The sequence below is a fragment of the Pseudonaja textilis genome, chromosome 13, assembly GCF_049901715.1.
Source record: "Pseudonaja textilis isolate UNSWEBS1 chromosome 13, rPseTex1.2, whole genome shotgun sequence".
NCBI lineage: Eukaryota > Metazoa > Chordata > Lepidosauria > Squamata > Elapidae > Pseudonaja > Pseudonaja textilis.
The window spans coordinates 500,388-517,596 of NC_142002.1; the positions used below are offsets into that span (position 1 = coordinate 500,388).

Sequence of the window (17,209 nt, forward strand, 5' to 3'; positions counted from 1 at the left end):
TCCTTTTCTTCTTTTTGGAAATCCAGGCTGGCTGAGGAATGAGCACCAGCTGTGGTGAAGGCTTCCCTCCTCCTCCTCCTCTGCCTTTTCTCCTCTCGCGACCCCTTGGCAGGCTGTGGCAGGGCCGGGAGGGTGCACACACATGCGGGGACACCCTCGAGCGAGTGGCCAATCTGATGATGAAAGCCATGTCACTGCAGAAGGCAAGGAGTGCATCAGCGATAGCTACCAAGAGGTAACCTTGGAAGGAAGGAAAACATCCAGTCCTTCTCCTGACCACTCACCTTCCCTGGTTGTCAATCTTCACTTTTTTTAAGAAGCGGGAATAAGCTTTCATTTGGACAAGGAGTCGCTTCTTTATTCCTTCAGCTTTCCTGAGTGGTCAAAGGTTAGCAATCCTTGCTCTGTTTTAGCTGTGCAGGAACAAGGAGTCTATGACCTCAAGAGTTTTCCAATATTTTTAAACCATTGCATTTTAAAGCCAAGACCATTATAAACCATTACTGAACAGCTATAAAGGGTTTATACCATATTTCCCCCAAAATAAGATTAGGTCTTATATTACTTTTTGCTCCAAAAGACATATTAGGGTTTATTTTCCGATTGGGTCTTATTTTGGGGAAAATGCGGTATCAGTTTCACTAGTCATGCAGGAGAGGCTTAATAGATTGAGTCTTCAGGCCAACGCCTGAAAGGGGGAAGAGACATCATGAGGAAGCTCCGCTCGTATGCGTCTGAATGAGGCTTCTTTGAAAGCGGAGCTCCATCCTCTCTTGTGACAGTGCCTTCTCAAGGGGAGGGGCAAGGGGAGGCGGGGGCAGAGGACTGGGCTTCCCCCCAACCTCCATGGAGCCCTTGGGCAAGTTCTACTCTGTAGACTCCAATAAGGAAATGGGGAGGAGTGGCAGAAGGGAATTTGGGGTCCTTGGTGCTCTCTGGAGCTCGGTTGTTTTCTTGCAGATGTTTCATGACCCAAACCGGGAAACATCAACAATGTTAGTAAAGAGTTGGGTTTGTTCTAGTGGCCTTGTCAGTATTGGTGGAGGTGGTCTCAGAGGTTCTTTGGTTGGGCCGTTTAATGTTGGCTTGTTTGGCACCTCCTTGGTTGGGGTACTGTTTCCTTGATTGGGGAAGAAAGTTCCTAACAGTGAGAACCATCAACCAATGGAACAGAAGTTGCCTTCAGAAGTTGTGGGGGCTCCATCTCTGGAGGCTTTTAAAAAGAGATTGAACTGTCACTTGTCTGAAATGGGATAGGGCCAGAGTCCCCAACTCGGCAACTTTAAGACTTGTGGACTTCAACTCCCAGAATTCCTCAGCCAGCCATGCCAGCCTTTTCTCTCTCTTAATCTCCTAAAGTGGAGAGAGATTGCAGAGGAAGGGATTACAAGAGAGTAAACTCTGCTGGCTGAGGAATGCTGGGAGTTGAAGTCGACAAGCCTTAAAATTGCCAAGTTTGGAGACCTTTGGTCTACGGTCTCCTGCTCAAGCAGGGGGTTGGACTAGAAGACCTCCAAGGTCCCCTGCAACTCCATTATTCTGTAAACTTCTGTATCTCTGATCAAGCACAGCCTCCCAACAGAGTTTTAGATACAAGCCATTCCTTTCTAAACTGGCATAGAGGAACAGTCCTGAAGAGCTGCCTTCCCCAGGCTGTCAGGTCTTGCTCCAGGTGCAGCCATTCCTCCGGGGGCGGAAGCCTTGGCCGAAGCTGTCACTAAAGGAGACACTTCCAGAGACTTGTGGCTCACAGAGTTTATTTGGGCGGCTAAAGGGACGGGACCAGCCCGGCCGCTTGGAGGGCAACCCGCACGTTGGACAAACGCACAAGGGGTGGCGAGCGGCCAGCCAGGCGGGCTCCATCCCCCCTTCACGGTTCTGCCTTGGGAGGGCGGGAGGCAGGAAGCCGCAGGCCCTCCCGGCCCAGGGGCAGCGTCACCAGGCGGCCGGCCCTTCGGGACCCTCCCCGGGGGCTTCTTTCGAGCGGCTGCGCGGCGCCCTCGCTTTGCCCGCTTTCCCGGCTGAGCCCCGGGCTCCCTCGGGCCGCCTGCCCACCGCCACGGACGGGTCCCCGGCGAAAAGCCCCGAGAGGCGGGCCGGGAGACGGCCGCCCCTTCCTGCCAGAGTCCGGCGGGAAGCTCCAGGGCCGGCGGGGCGGCTTCGCAGGCGGGCGCGGGGCTGGGGCGGGCGCCGGCGCGGGCGTCTTGCTTCAGGCCCCGCTCGGGCGACGGGCGGAAGCGGCTCTTCAGCACCCGGCGGATGACCTCGGGCGTCACGCCGAAGCCTTGCGCCAGGCGGCCGGCCGGCCACTCCTCGGGGAAGGCGCTGCGGAGGTACCTGCGGAGGAGGCCGGGGTCAGGCGGGCGGGAGGGCGGGCGGGCGGCCCGAGCTGGGTCCCCTTCAGCGGCTCCCCTTACCGGATCTGCTCCATCGCGCGGAGGCTCAGGGCGCGGGGCTCGGGGCCTCCGGGGCCCCATCAGCTTCCGCAGCCGCCGCTCGCGAGTCTGCCGGGCCCGGCACTGCAGCCTCCTGCGGGCGAGAGGCGGGTCAGGCGGGGGCGCCGGGGGCGCGGGGGGCGCCGGTGTGGGGACGCGCCTACCTCTCCACCTCCTCCAGCTGCTCGTCCAGCGCCGGGACTCCCCCGTCAGCGCGCCCCGCCGCCAGCCCGGCCAGCAGCTTCCGCGGGTCCGGCACCCTCGGGGGCTTCATGGCCGGAACGCGGCCGGGGCTCGGCTCGGCCTCCCTGCGCCTCCCGGGATCGGCCCTTCGGGTTGGGGGCCCTGCGCGGCCCGGAGACGAGGCGGGCCTGCCTCTCGCGCCTGCGCCTCGCTTGCTTCCGCCTCTGCCCCCTCGCGGGGCGGGCAAAAGCTCCCCCTCGATGAGCTTGCGCAGACGGGCCCGGTGTGGCTGGCATTGGAGGAGGCGCTGCCAGGCCTGCCAGGCCGTTTGGTGCCCTGGTTTGTGCTGCGCGCGCATTGGGCGTGTAAAGGGCCTAGGGAGGCTGCAGGCGCAGGCGCCTGAGGGCCGCCTCGGACGGAGCTGAGCGGGGAAGGCTACCAAGCCAGGCGTAGCAAGCGGGGGCACCCACGGAGCGGCTCCCCAGTTTGTGCCCGGCCAGGAGGGTGGACGTGCCCTTCCGCTGCGGCCTTCCGGGGAGGCCGCCGAGCCCCGAGCCGAGCCAGGCTGGGAAAACCTGCTCTTCGTGCGGGGAAGGCCCCAACAGCCTGGCTCCTTGCCCGAAAACCTCTCCTACGGTCTTGTGCATCCAAGGGCAGAACTGTGTGCCAACCGCAGCCGCTTCCCGTTAAGGGCGGTGGTGAGATTCAGCCAGTTGGCGCCACTTCGGGAGAACCGCTGGTTAACTTTGGCTGAGCAGTTCGGTGAACCGCTTGTTGGAAGAAATCATTAGGGCAGAGAACCGGTCGTTCAATCATTTGAATCCCACCCCTGGTTAAGGGCCTTTACAAAACTCCCACTTTGTACTGTAATCCAGGGCCTGCCGGACACTTAATCCTCATTCATTGACCTTCCTTTGCCTAAACTGAACAGCTCCAGGAGTGCAGGAGGAGATTTAGGGACTCTAAAACTTGCTCAACAAAAGCATTTTACGACCTCTCACCATGTTAAGTGAATCACAGAAGCTCTAAAGTCAGTAACACCGTCGTTAAGTTAATCTGGCTTGCCCGTTGACTTCGCTTGTCAGAAGGTCACAAAGGGGGATCGATCACATGATCCCCAGACGCTGCAAAGATGTAAATATGAGCCAGTTGCCAAGCACCTGAATTCCGATCATGTGACCATGGGAAGGCCGCAAAGGCCGCAAGTGTGAAAAATGACTGAGCCGCTTTTTTCAGGGCCGTTGTAATTTTGGCTCTTTTCAGTTGAGGACTGCCTGTACACTTGAGGACAAGTTCTGAATCAAATTTCTTCAAACTTTGTTCCTGTCCTGGCAACGCACTTTGGGTGCTACTTCTGCAGGAGCTGTCCTGCAAATCCAGTACTGAGGCACAAATTAGCGGCAGCCGTCCCCTAACGAACAGCATCAGATTCAGTAGCTACAAAGGATGGGAAGCTTTGAAAGGGTAGTTAAATCATGAAGTGCAAAGCCAACAGGTCTGAAAAACACGGGGCTGTGTGGGTGCAAAGGTACATGGAGCTATATTAAAACAAAAATTAAAAAACCTGCAGCCCTTATCAAGCACTGTGGGACTAAAGAGGCACCTGGCTTGATGCAGCGGCTTGTAAACAAAAGGACGGACAAACCCTCGTGGGTAGAACTGTATAAAACTTTAATACAAAGTTGGCTACAAAAGGAACCTCCTCCCAGCCCGCGGGGCTTCTCAGGAATTGTCCCAGGGCTTGGGCAGGCTGACGGGCACCTGCAGCGGGAACCTGGCTTGCAGAGAGAGCAGCGGAGGGGTGCAGCCCAAGGGCACAGAACCGTTCTCAGAACTTGCTGTGAGCTGGAGGGGAAACACGGCTCTGCAGAGGTGGAAGTTTTGGGGAGAGTGGCTGAAAGAGAGGCAGGTGTCCTTCCCTGTGGCTGCCCCCCAGCCCCAACTCTTTGGGCTTGAAGGATCCGCTGAGATTTCGGGTCAGGTCCCCTTCCTGAAGGAAGAAAAGGCCAGCTGGCTAGGAGTCGCAGGCTCGGCCCCAACTCAGGGTGAGGGGAGAAGTGAGGGGGCGGCTACCTGGCTTGGCTGGAATGCATGGCAGCCACTGTGGTGGCGCGATGGGGACTCCCGCGCCGGATGAGGGGGGCTGAGGCCGAGTTGATGGCCAGTCCATGCAGGTCAGCAGCCCGGCTGAGAGGAGCTGCAACAGACGGGAAGGGGAAGCTGCTGTATAGGGTGCCTGCGACGTGGCCAGGGTGGGGCAGGCAGTTCAGGGAGCCGGAGCTCATGTACAGAGGTCGCTTGCTCGAGGAAGCTCTGTCTGGAAAAGGAAACGGCGTCTGGAGGTCTTGGGCAGAAGCAGCGGCCAGGAAGCCCGCAACTCTCTTCTGCACCCCAAGATCCACAGCAGCTCCGAGTCCAGAGCCCCCTTCCTGGGGCCGAAACGGTTGCCGGAGGCGAGGTGGCTCTCGGGGGCAGGAGGGACTGCAGGAGGGCGCATAGCTTCTTTCCCCTCCGCCTGGGCTGCACCAGGGCTGGCTGATCCAGACCCAAAGGGCAAAGCCACCGCCGTTTCCTCCGCCCGGGGCAGAAGGGGGCCAGGAAGCTCCCCAGGCCATGTGGGTGCTACTTTCTAGACTGGCCCTCAGCTTCTCCGGAGCCCTGGGACGTTGCCAGGCCGGGAAAGCCCCCGCAGGGATGCCCAGCTCCCGGCCAGACACTCACTGCCTTCTGCTTTGTTCTTGGCACTGGCAAAGCGCCGCCCTCCTGCTTTCAGCATCCGCGCCAGCGTGCAGGGTTCGCCCACCATGGCTGTGCCCAGCCAGCTGAGGTTCCTGGGTGGCTGGAAGTGCAGTGGTGGCTCGCAAGGGGGGCCGAGGCCCGAGAGGGCTCCCAGGATAGTAGGGATGAAACCTTGGTTTCCCAGCAGCTGGACGCGTGCTGTGGGTTGCTGCTGCAGGATCTGGCGGCCGAGTTCCTGAGCCGAGCCCCTCAGGAGGGAGAGGGGGACAAGGGTCATCAGGTCCTGGGTGTTGTGGTTGTTGAACACATCCTGGAGAAAGTGGGGCTGGAAGACAAAAGCATCAAGTTGACGTTTTGGGAAAACAACCTTCCTGTGCCGTCTCCTGGTACCCAGCAGGCTCTGAAAGGTGCAGATTTTCTGCGACGACTCGCCCCGCCTGTAGGAGGCAGGCTGCTTAATGCCTCAGGTGGGAAATGAGAGCCGCTTTGGTGTCGTCCTGAAGGCATCAGGTGAGGAGTCAGCAGGGCGATTGCAGGTCAGCCCCTCTCTCTTAGCCTGGCCAAGGAGGCAATAACAAACCCCTTCGGAAAAACCTTGCCAGGACAGGAAAGTTGCGAGGAGTCAAACGTTGACTCGGAGGCACAAATCAGAAAATTATGAACGACCTATTTGGGCCCTTCCAAACTATGCAATAGGTTGCTATACACTCTGGAGGGGCAGAGACACGACCCAGGCCAGTCATTAGATCACATCAATTGAAGCCAGATCTCCAGGGGGTTCTGCTTCGGCCTTGGAGTGCTCTCCTCTTTCACACGCCAGCTTTAAGATGGTTGCAAACACCCCCTGGCACAGAAGAGAAGCAGGAACAGAATCGGGACCAGAAACGGAAGCCAGGAGAAGGAGGCAGCTTAGTCCCAAGCAAGAGAAATCCTACAGCCCCATCAAATACCTCACAGGATGTCATGCTGAGGACTGTTCTAGAATAATCGAACAAAGAACAATCCTTTTCGGTTAATGGGGGCCGACTCTGGCTGGAAGTTAGGAAAAACTAATGACCGTAAAAACAGGATGAAAGGAGAAGCGGTGGGCTCCTCCTGCTCATCGGGTGGGGAGGCTTTCTTCTGACTTTCTGGACTGAGCTGGGCTCGCCTCTCACAGGCTGCCTGGAGTTTCCACCCTGGGCCACGTTGGTGCCCAGCCCTTCATTGGGGTGACAGGCCCGTGCAGAGGGTCACCTGGCATTCAGAGACGTTGATATGGGGCCTCTGGACTTCCACAGGCTTTGGCTCGGCGCTGCGCAGCAGGCGGGTCAGCTGGTCAACAATGCCAAGCCCCCGGATGAGGCTTTCTCGCCGCAGGAGGGCCTTGACTCTTTCGACTTCCTCTTCCTCCACTATGGCTTGGGGAGTCATGCTGTCATACTGCAAGGAGGCCATCTGGGAAGCAGGACGGCAGCTTGTTAATTCAAAAATTCACATATGCCCACTTGAATTAACTTTTAAACCCTCTCCTGGAAGCAAAACCAGAGGCTCTTTGATTCTCTAAGCTCAGACCTGAGGCTGGTGGGCTCCTTGGCTTTTGCTGGTCCGCACTTTGGCCAGCGGCTGAGCAGCTCCAAGGCTCACCAGGCCCCACAGAGGGCGCTGCCCTGCCCTGGGCCCTCTGCTCATCCTGCAAGGGCAGCCAGCCAGCCAGCCAGGAGAGGGAAAGGGCCAAGGAGCATCACCACCAGCATCAGTTCTGATCTTAGAGAATCCAAGAGCCTCCGGTCAGATTTCAGCCTCCAGGCGGCTTCTTTTGAAGGCCAAACCGATGAAGAGCGGTTCCTGTTTCTCCCAGGTTCACGCAGCACTGTGTGGAACTCCACCTGGGCTTCGCTTGGGCAGAGGTCAGGGTATTTGCTGGCAAGGCACCTTGGGGCTCCAGGTCTTGCTGTGGCTGTAGGCCATGCGGGTGAGGACCATCTTGCCCTTGCTCTTCTCCTGGGCCTTCTCCCCAGCCGACTCCCCCTGCAAGCTCTCCTTCCCTTCCCGTTTCTTCCGCCCAGCTGTGTTCTCCCTCTGCTCCTGTTTCTGACGGAGCTCCTCCAGTTGCTGCCTGGGGTGCAAAGAGCCACAAGGTCAGCAGTCCCACCGGCTGCTCTTACACTCGCACACGTTTCATTAGAATCCGAAAGCCCCGTTTCTCCCTCTCCCCCCCCACCCACCCCCCATCCAGCTACCTGGCACACTCTTCCCTGGCCTTGGAGGCCACCGTCTCTTGGAAGAGGGATCCACTGTGCTTGAAAAAAGGGCTGTACTTTTCAGTGCCCTGAGAGGGGAAGATGCGCCGGTAGTGGCCCAGGTGGCTGTTCTCGTACTTCTCTGCTTGGGCCAGCCAGGCGGCATGGCTGCTCTCCATCTGTTCACGCCTGGAAGACAGCAAAGAGCCGGCCCTAAGCCCCAGACAAATCCCTGTGCGCACACACACACACCCCAGCCTACACCCCCCTGTGCACAATTATTAGGCAAGTTGCATTTCGAAGGATTAACTTTACTGTTGAAGGACGTCAGTGCTCTTGGTCAATCCAAACTGTTAATAAACCTCAAACCTGAATATTTAAGAAAGTAAAAGTGAGGTTTTGGCTTTCTTAGGAGAACATGTGTGCACAGTTACTGGGCAACTATTAGTGTGTGGAATTATTATGCAACTAAATGAAAAATGAAAAATTTCCCCATCTTGCTTGTTTTCATGTGTTAAAGTGAGAATAATAAGCAAACAATTCAGAATGCACCAATGAACACTTCTGATCATCAGTGAGCAATATAGCCGCCCTTCTTTTCAGTGACAGTCATAACCTCCCACTGATGGGAGTCCGATGGTTTGTTGATCTGTTGACGATCAACTTTTTGTGCAGCAGGAACCACAGCCTCCCAGACACCGTTGAGAGAGGTGGACTCTTTGCCTTCTCCGTAAATCCCCCCTTTCAGAAGGGCCCACAAGTTCCCCGTTGGGGTGAGTCAGGTGAGGAAGGGGGCCCTGTCATCATTCCGACACTTGTGCTGGGACACGAGCTGCTGGCAAACTTACCTCATTGCGCATATGCGTCCCTCATAGCTGATTTTTTTTCCCCGTTGGTTTGAGGCCTTTTTCAGCTTCTCAGAGGCTTGGAAAAAGCCTCTGGAAGGCTTTTCAGGCTGAATTATAGGCCCGTCTCGTCACTTCCTGTAATACGTGAGGAGGGGGCACCGCACATTGCATTCTGGGTGCTGGCACGCAGGTGTGCGTGCGCTGGCACACACACCATTTTTGGCACAGGAGTCCAAAAAGGTGCACAGGAGCCCACTGCACTAAGCATTCCAGTGTATGCAGCTTGGAGGTGGAAGATACGCATACAAATGATGATATGGCCAACATACTCACTTGCCTAATACAGGTAGTCCTAACCTACGACCACAATTGAGCCCCAAATTTATGTTGCTAAGTAAGAAATTTGATAAGTGGGTTTTGCCCATTTTATGATTATTCTTGCCACACTGTTAAATGAATCACTGCAGCTGTTAAATTAGAAACATGGTTGTTAAGTGAATCTGGCTTCCCCATTGGCTCTGCTTGTCAGAAGGTCACAAAAGGAGTTCCCGTGACCGTGGGACATGGCAACCATCATAACTGCGAGTCAGTTGCCAAGCATCCAAATATAAATCACAGGACAAACGGGAATGCCGCACTGATCATTGGTGTGAAAAATGGTCATAAGCCCCTTTTTTTTAGTGCCGTTGTAACTTCCAGCGGTCACTAAGTCAAAGACTCCCTGAAATAGTGCACACACTTGAGATTCTCCGCTTGCTCCACGACTGCCTCCCCTGTGGTGGATGGGCAGAGGATGCCAAGGGGCCCCTGGGAAAGGCCACCACAGGCCTGGCAGGGGCTCACAGAGCTACCTGGCCTCTCGGGGCTGCTGGTGGGGCTGCAGCAGGCGCTCCTTCACCCGCCTCTTGTCTTCTTCTAGCACCTTCTTCTTGTCACAGGCCCGCAGGTTGATGAGATTGATTGCATCGCAGAGTAAGGCATCCTTCACTTCCCGGTCCAGGCGGGAGTCCGTGGTAAAGCTGGGGGAATGGTTGACCTGAAAGAGTGATGGGAGAGACACACACACCCCAAGGCCGCTGTTGCATTCCTTCTGCTCTGAGGAACCGGGGGAGTCCCAGCAGCTCTTTGATATACCTTCCTGGTATTTTTTTTATTTCCTAAATAAAACAGCTTGTAAGGCTGGGCCCCGCTTAGGAGAGAATATGACAAAAGAATATCCATTCAAGAGGCAACTGGACTTTCCGGTTTTTCTTTGAAGACGTTTAGCTTCTCATCCAAGAACTGAAGAAGCTTCTTGGATGAGAAGTGAAATGTCTTCAATGAAAAACCAGAAAGTCCAGTTGCCTCTTGGAAAAGCACCTTTGGACAACCAGGACCTGGATGACGGAGAGGAAACTCTTCCTTTGGGTCTCAGAAAATTCTCTGCTGAAGGGGAGGATGGGAAGGGCTGGGAACAGGAACCGAGGGGACGGTTCTTAATGTGAAATCTCTGTTTCGACTGATGGGTGGAGGCTTAAGAAGATTGCCCCACTTCATCCCCCCCTTTCAAAATCTCCCAGGAGAACCTCATTCCTATTTTTGCCAAAATTGCAACAGGTGCTAGAGCAGGTAAACCAAAGGGCAACCTCTCCTGCTTCAGGTGGGCCCTTTATTTCTTCATTTCATTTATATCTCACTCGTCCCACGGCCAAAGAGCTTTGGGAAAGGTACCTACCTCCAGAAGCCACGGTTTGAGTTTCCGGTCAAGGAGGATGTCAAAGCCCAGGATCTCAAAGCAGGCACAACCAGAGATGTGGTGGGGGAAGCAGGTGCGATAGTTGTGCTTCAGAACTGGGTGAGCAGCAATGAGCGTCTTGATTATGATGTCCTCAATGTCCCGCCACAGTTCCGCGGTGTCGTAGCTGTGCTCCCGCATCCAGGCGTTCAGGGTGGACAGCTTCCTGTTGAATCGGGGGGGGGAGAAGAGCTGCTGCAGGAGCCCCAGGATCACTGAGCAACAGCTCCCCCGGCCCCACCCCCGGAGCTCTAGGCCCTTCCAAGGGAGCCTTGCTTTCCCTTGGTGTGCAGCCACGTTCCCCCGATCACAGAGGGGTGCAAAGAGAAGGCAGCCTCGCCCAGGGTGGGTCCGGCCACTTCTCCCAGCTCCTCCTGAGACGGAGACCTGGACAGAGCCTTTCCCAGCAGGACACAGGCGTGCCTGGTTGCCCCCCCTCAAGAGCCACCCAGGGGGGCAAGTCACCTACTTTTCTCAAAGCAGCCAATTCATGGAGAAAAGCGGAGTTTCCTACAAACGGGCATCTGGTGCACTGTCCCCACCACCCACCCGCCCCCGGTCCCTACCAGCAGACGGGCTGCCTCCTCGCCGGCAAGGGAATGCAGGGTACAAGCAATACCTCTTGCTGCCCGTGTTGTCATCCCGCACGAAGTTCTCATTATGCTTGTTGATGGCATAGTTGGTCAAGTGCATACAGATGTCATCCTGTGGGAGAGACGTCGGGAGGGGGAGCCTGATTCTCCACTCTTGGAGGCCCCTGGAATCCTCCCCTCGCCCACCTGCTTCACCCTCTCCTCAAACGACCACCACCTCTCCCCGTACCACCAGTGGGACCAGGTCTGCCAGCCCAGGGAGCCCCGCAGGCCCGAGGATGGTGTTCACCGTGTCAAGTTCTCCACAGTCATTCCCAAAGCCCCATCAGATACCAACAGCTTATCTTCCTACAAAGGGAATGCCAGTTCCTGGGCTTCTTTACCAGGTTGCCGCTGTTGGGCTCGATGTACCTCATGGTGGCAAAGCGGGCCAGCCCCTCCTCATAGACAAAGATCTTCAGGGGGTCGCAGGAGGTGACCAAGACGTAAATACGCATGTCAAACTTAAAGCCGTCAATGAGGAAGGGCTACAAAGAGAGGATGAGAGGCTGAGGGGAAGGAACAATCCCCAGACGGCTAGCCCCGGGGTCCCATTCTTGGCTCTGTGGGGCTCTTGCTCTCCGTCCCGGGGCTGGGCAACGGTTGGCCCCCCCAGGCCCCCGGGCTCACCTTAGTAATATACTGCTGGCAGATCATGTGCTCGCCATGCTTTATTTCCTTGGGGTTCCGGGTAATGAAGATGCCCCGCCCCTGGCAGCCACTGTCCGGCTTGCAAATGTACGTCCTGTTCTTCCGCATTCGCCCATAGGCTTGGAAGTCCCCATAGCTGCAGAAAGGCAACACAGGGACCGGCATGTAAGCGACCCGCATCCCGTGCCATGTCAACTGGGAGGGTTGGCGCAACCACAAGCCGCCCCCCCTTCACTCACTCAGCTGGCAAGCACCAGGTGCGAGGGAAGATGCAGTACTCCTTGGGAAAGAGCCTCAGCATCCGGTTGAGGTTGCGGGCCAGCAGGTCCTTGCGGCAGATCTCGGCCATGCCAGGAAAGTGGTTGATTTTCTGGAATGAAGCAAAAGCAGGAGACGGGAAAGGAAGCGCCTTGGCACAGCTTCCGTTTTGTTGCTCTGCAGAATTGTTTTGCCCCACTTTTCAGTCACGGAATGCATCTCCCCAAAGAGCTCCAACGTTTAAGAAAACAATTATGAATACATGTAAAAAACAACAAGCCCAACCTCCATAACAAAAAAGTAAAGGCACGTTAGGCACGTTTTATTCATTTCACTCAATAACTGAACAAAGTGAATTGCTTCATAAAAGTAAACATGGGGTGGTGATGGAAATACCACAGGGAAGAGCCCAACTATGGCTCCTCCCTGGTGAGTCCCTATTCTGCATCCTTTCCCCACTGCTGGAGCTACATGGAATGGGCAACGGAAGCCCTAGTGCCGCGGTCCCTCCCTTTCCGCCCCCCACCTGAAGAACCGGACAGTCAGCCAGCCCTCCCAAGCCATCAGAGAAGTGAAATCAGGACTCCTCTTGGGTTTTCTCTGCTCCCGTCCACCCTGGCTGGGCTGGGTACCTGAAACCTCTTCATTTCCATGACACGCTCCAGTGAGACTGAGCAGTCAGTCCAGTACACAGTCCACTCCTCATCCTCCCCGACTTCTTTCAGGCCACAGCGCCGAGCAGCACGCCTAACTGCAGCAAAGGAAGCAGAAGGAGACAAAGCTGGTTCCAAGGAGGCATCCCATGATCTTCGGGCCTTGCTTGCAGGACCAGAAGCTACGCGCGACTGAGCGTCAGGAATGGTCCTTCAGGTTATTCAACCCCTCCAAGGGAGTCCCCGGAACCGACCCCCCCCACTCCCCTTTGCCGGCAAGGGACCCAGGGGCTCTCCTGGCCCAGATTACACAGCGCTGGCTCGTTCCTGCCCTGTTGCACAGCGCTAATAAAGGAAGCAGCATTTCGTCCTCCTCCGGGATGCAAAAGCGGCATCTCCTGCTTCTGCCCCCTCCGGAAAACCCCGCAGGTTTCATTCTTCGTACAGGAGGGAAACCCGGGCGACCTCCGGGCGTTTCTCCTTCGCTCGGACTCTGCGCCCGGGGAAGGCGCCGAAGAAGCCGCCGTTGGGACTCACCGCTTTCGTATTTGCAGTTCGCGAGGTTGATGGAAAGCAGCCTGGGGGAGAGAGAAGGAAGGGGGTCGCAAGGAGAAGCCCCGGCCGGCCGCAGGAGGCCGCCCGGGACGCTGCGCCCGCCCGCCCGCCCGCCCCGCCCGCCCTCAGGGACCGCACCGGTGCCGCCTCTTCCTTTTCGGCCGGGGCTCCTCCGGCTCGCCCTCCTCCGCCGTGGGTTCCTCCGGGCCGGCTCCGGGCTGCTCCCGGCCGGGCTCTGGGCCTTTGTCCGGAAGGGAGCCGCGCGGAGGCTCCCTCCGCTCGGCCTCCGGCCTCTTCAGGCATTCGTTGGCAGACTCGTCCGACAGGCCGCCGTCCTCCTCCTCCTCCTCGTCCTCCTCCTCGTCGCTTTCGTTCTCGGACTCGCTGCTCTCTTCTCGGCCGATCTTCATCCTCTCGGGCCCTTTGGCGAGAGCAGCAGCCCGGCCGTCAGCGCGGCGGCAGCGATTGTGACAACCGCGACCATTATTACCGCGAGGCGCGACGCCCCTGCCCGCCTTGCCGGCGGCCGTCCGCCCGCGGAGCTCAGCCGGGACACCCCCGCGCACGGGCCAGGGGAAGCCTCGTTCGCGGCCGGCCCAACCGCCCGCCCGGCTCACCGAGCCCGGCGGCTCTCCTGGCGCAGCAGCGGCGCCCGAGGCTGCCTCGGGCCCCGACGCGGTCACCATGCCGACCAGGAGCCCCGCCCCTCAGGGAGCCTACGGAGCGCGCGCGAGGCCCTGGCGCCACAGCAACGAGGGACGCGAAGGAGGGACGCAAACAGCTCTTTCGTCATCTCTCGGCGACACGACGTCTCCGCCCACGCCCCGCCCCTTGCGGCCGAGACGTTTCTGCTCGGCCCGTATTGGGCGGCGGCCGTCGCGCCGCTCGGAGGAGGGGGCTGCAGGGAGGGAGAGATGTGATTCAATATCTTAGTTCAAATGAAATTTCTTTTTCACTGCCATGAATTCTTTTGCTGACCAACTTTACTGTTTTATGCCCCCCCCTCCCCGCTCCCAGGGCTGTGTTATATATGGGACGCCAGATACTGTTCAAAAATCAGTTCAGATGCATTGGTCCTGCATTTTGCATAGCATACTTTACCTCCAAAGGGACTACACGCGGGGTGCATTTTTCGGTTGTATTAAGAAAATGTATTAATAGTGTTTAAAACCATTCATGGGCCTGCTGGATTGGAGCAGCATTTATATACTTCATAAATTCATATACTTTATTTTATGAGCTCTCTTTTATTTGTAGGGGAAAGACAGAATTGTATGCTGTAAATGTATTTAATGAACGTAGACTGCAATATGAGAAGGACTGGATCAGAAGAAATAGAAATTGGAATTAACATTACAGGAAAATAGCTTTGACAATTTTATATAAGCTGAGGATGAATGAGGAAAGGGTTGCAATATTGAATCTTCTGAATCAAAACAGACCTATAAGGGACCTTGGAGGTTTTGCAACACGAGTTTTGCCTGCAAAATCAAATTAGAGAAAGGCCTTTGTGTGTCCCAGGAAGACTTGCAGAGTAGAAACCCAGCCATGGCAAAAGCCCCCCTGAGCCGGGCTTCCTCTGGAGCAGCCCCACCTGGGGAAGACCCTCCGCATCCTGGACCCGAAAGTCAGGCAGGCCCTTGAGGCGAGGGAGGCCGCTCTCTGAGGAGGTCCACAAGCTCCCGCTGAAGCTGGGCGAACTGGCTGGCGGGGAGCAGACATTGCTGGATCCGGTGAAGCGCGGAGGCCTCGGTCAGGCCCTCGTATTCCTGGACAGTCTTGGTGGGCAGGTGTCCCGCCAGTTCACACACGGCCACGTTGAAGGCCGATTCTTCCTTGGTCCCGAAGCAGCTTTTCCGCGCCCAAAGGAGCACCCGGATCCCGGGCCGAGCCCTGGAGCCGAGGGGGCCTTCGGGGGCGGCCCCGCGCGTGGCGAAGAGGTTGTGGGCGATCTCTTGCTGGGTCAGGTGGCCGGTGATCCGGCTGATCCGACGGGCCAGCAGCTCCACCTGCGCCCCGTCGTCGCAGTAGAAGAGGAAGGCGGGCGCCGGGGCTTCCCGTAGCAGGTAGAGGCCCGCTGCGGGCAGGAGGGGCTCGCCGGGCGCGGACTCCACCCGGAGCTCCCAGTCCAGGTAGAAGCCGTGCAGGTGCAGGTGGTTGACGGAGGCAAAGGCGCCCAGGCTGTTGAAGCCCAGGCGGAAGCCGGGGTGGGCGCTGAGGAGCACGGCCTCCAGCCCCGCCCGCAGGGCCTCGGCGGTGAGGACCTGCGGCAGGGCCAGCGCCGGGTCGGGGATGAGCAGCACGTGGCCCCGCTCCAGCGGGCTGACGTTGATGGCCACCAGGGTCCGGGCCGAGCCGGGGCAGGAGCGGCGCAGGCAGAAGAGGGCCTCCTCCCGCCGGATCTGGCCGAAGTGGAACTGCCGCGGGTCGAAGCTCTGCCGGACGCTGCGGACCTCCTGGGGCCGCCGCCTCTCCGTCGCCCGCTGGACGTTCAGCTGGGCCACCAGCCCCAGCCTGCCCGGGAGGCGCCGCGTCGGGAGCCGGCCCAGGCGGTAGCGGAACAGGCCCCGCCGCAGCCGCTCGGCCCAGCCTTCCCGCAGCGCCCGGTCGAAGCGCGACCAGGCGGGGTGGACGGCCGCCCCCGCGCCGCCGCCGCCGCCGCTCGGCCACTCCACCCCGCGCAGCACCAGCTCCTCCGGCCCGTAGGAAAAGAGCTCGGGGCTCTCTGCCGCATCTTCTCCACGGCGGAGCCCGGCGAGGCCGCGCTCTCCTTCGAGGACTTCCTGGACCTGCTGAGCGTCTTCAGCGACTCGGCCACCCCCGAAGTCAAGTCGCATTACGCCTTCCGCCTCTTCGGTAGGGAGGGTCGCGGCCGCGCCTGCTGCTCTCCGCCCGGGCGGCCCAACGGAGGAGGCCGCGCCGCGCCCGACAAGCAGCCGGGGGCCCCTTCGAGGGCCGCCGCTTGCGGGCTTCCCTGCGCTTGGTTGCCTGGCGCGGGGCGTCCGGGTCCGGGGCTCCCTTCTCTCCGGGGCCTCTTGCTTTGCACCAGCCCGGGGGGGGGGGACCTTCCTGGCCCTGGGGGCTGTTTCCACCAGCAAGGCGGGGAATCCTCCTCCCTCCCTCGCTGGATCCCAAGGGGGCAGCGGCCGTTTCCAGATCCCTGGATGTGAAGAAGGTACCGAAGAGAGTCACTTTCCCCTGCCAAATTGGGGGGCGGGGGGGTGGGGGTTGTTTCTCTCCTGCCTGAATGAACTTGGAGCTGAGCCTTGCCTCCTCCTCCTCCTCCTCAACGCCCCTAACCGGAGCTGAGAAGGCTGCTGGCTTTGGGGAGGCTGAGCCCGGCTTCTCCCCAGATTTCGACGATGACGGCACTCTAGACAAGAAGGACTTGGAGAAACTGGTGAACTCCCTGACGGGAGAAGGAGAAGACAGCAGGCTGAGCCTGGTGGAGATGGAGCAGCTCATCCAGAACGTGAGTGATGGGGGGGGGGGACACACGGCTGGAGGGCTGGCCAGGAAGGGCACAGCCAACTCTGACCCCCCCCCCCTCCATCTGGACAGATCTTGGAGGAATCGGATATTGACAAAGACGGGACCATCAACCTCTCCGAGTTCCAGCACATCATTTCCCGCTCTCCAGACTTCACCAGGTGACTCCGTTTTTCTTGGGCTGGGTTTTGGCTGAATCGGTTGTGCTCTGGAAGGAGCCTGGTCGGCCTCTGATAACCGATTCCTGTATTTTCCTTCCAGCTCCTTCAAGATCGTCCTGTGATTCTTTTCTTCCCTGACTTGCTAGAAGATTCCCCACCTCAGAAAGCGGCTGGTTTTTCTCAGAGCACCCAGGAGCCCCAAGTAGCTCGGCCCCACCGAGCTCTTAGAGCCCCTTCAACCGTGGCCTTGCGGGCACCGCCACCAGCGGGGGCTTCTCTCCGGAGGGCTGGGGCAAGGACCCAGGGAGCTGGTGTTCTGTGCTCCTGCCTCACTCGGCAGTTCTGGGCAATGGCTTTTGGGGTGGCAGGGGCAAATTGGGACAGGGCTTTGACGTCGCTCCCGCTGCTGCTTTCTGGTGGAGCACCGGACCCTCTTCCAATTAAACCCTGCTGGGCGCCTTGGGAGGTCCGACTCACTGGACCATTTTTCTTGCTTTCTGAGTGTTGGGGAAGAACACTGGCCATAAGCCAGCCTCTCGAGTTGGATGAATAGTCGTGACAGGACTTTGATTTCTACACTTTGCAAAATAAAACTTAACAAACTCACTC

The 17,209-nt window shown here is 58.2% G+C and overlaps 3 protein-coding genes across 8 annotated transcripts; 1 reads left to right on the forward strand and 2 right to left on the reverse strand.

Annotated features, from left to right (window-relative positions):
* Positions 1 to 348: 348 nt before the first annotated feature.
* NGRN (neugrin, neurite outgrowth associated) lies at positions 349 to 2,853 on the reverse strand. The gene is given in 4 exon segments (XM_087941806.1): positions 349 to 2,337; positions 2,418 to 2,461; positions 2,463 to 2,529; positions 2,600 to 2,853. Coding segments are annotated over 4 exon segments (951 nt in total). The 5' UTR covers positions 2,710 to 2,853; the 3' UTR covers positions 349 to 1,607.
* Positions 2,854 to 4,272: 1,419 nt separating this feature from the next.
* Positions 4,273 to 13,849, reverse strand: TTLL13 (tubulin tyrosine ligase like 13). 6 transcript variants are annotated; one of them, XM_087941807.1, is made up of 16 exons: positions 13,568 to 13,849; positions 13,089 to 13,371; positions 12,933 to 12,973; positions 12,375 to 12,493; positions 11,724 to 11,854; positions 11,464 to 11,620; positions 11,178 to 11,321; positions 10,821 to 10,906; positions 10,142 to 10,367; positions 9,279 to 9,463; positions 7,580 to 7,768; positions 7,272 to 7,455; positions 6,594 to 6,794; positions 5,340 to 5,682; positions 4,692 to 4,815; positions 4,273 to 4,482 (listed from the first exon to the last, which is right to left on the reverse strand). In XM_087941807.1, exons 2-16 carry the CDS (start codon positions 13,358 to 13,360, stop codon positions 4,341 to 4,343), a joined length of 2,544 nt encoding a protein of 847 aa, XP_087797933.1. In that variant the 5' UTR covers positions 13,361 to 13,371; positions 13,568 to 13,849; the 3' UTR covers positions 4,273 to 4,340. The 6 variants fall into 6 exon arrangements, with proteins under 6 accessions (XP_087797933.1, XP_026565219.2, XP_026565217.2 ...); XM_026709434.2 differs by having other exon boundaries at positions 4,273 to 4,608; XM_026709432.2 differs by having other exon boundaries at positions 4,692 to 4,935.
* CIB1 (calcium and integrin binding 1) lies at positions 13,635 to 17,206 on the forward strand. The gene is made up of 6 exons (XM_087941771.1): positions 13,635 to 13,809; positions 14,728 to 14,912; positions 15,017 to 15,806; positions 16,304 to 16,422; positions 16,512 to 16,600; positions 16,701 to 17,206. Exons 1-6 carry the CDS (start codon positions 13,635 to 13,637, stop codon positions 16,720 to 16,722), a joined length of 1,380 nt encoding a protein of 459 aa, XP_087797897.1. The 3' UTR covers positions 16,723 to 17,206.
* The last annotated feature ends 3 nt before the right edge of the window (positions 17,207 to 17,209 follow it).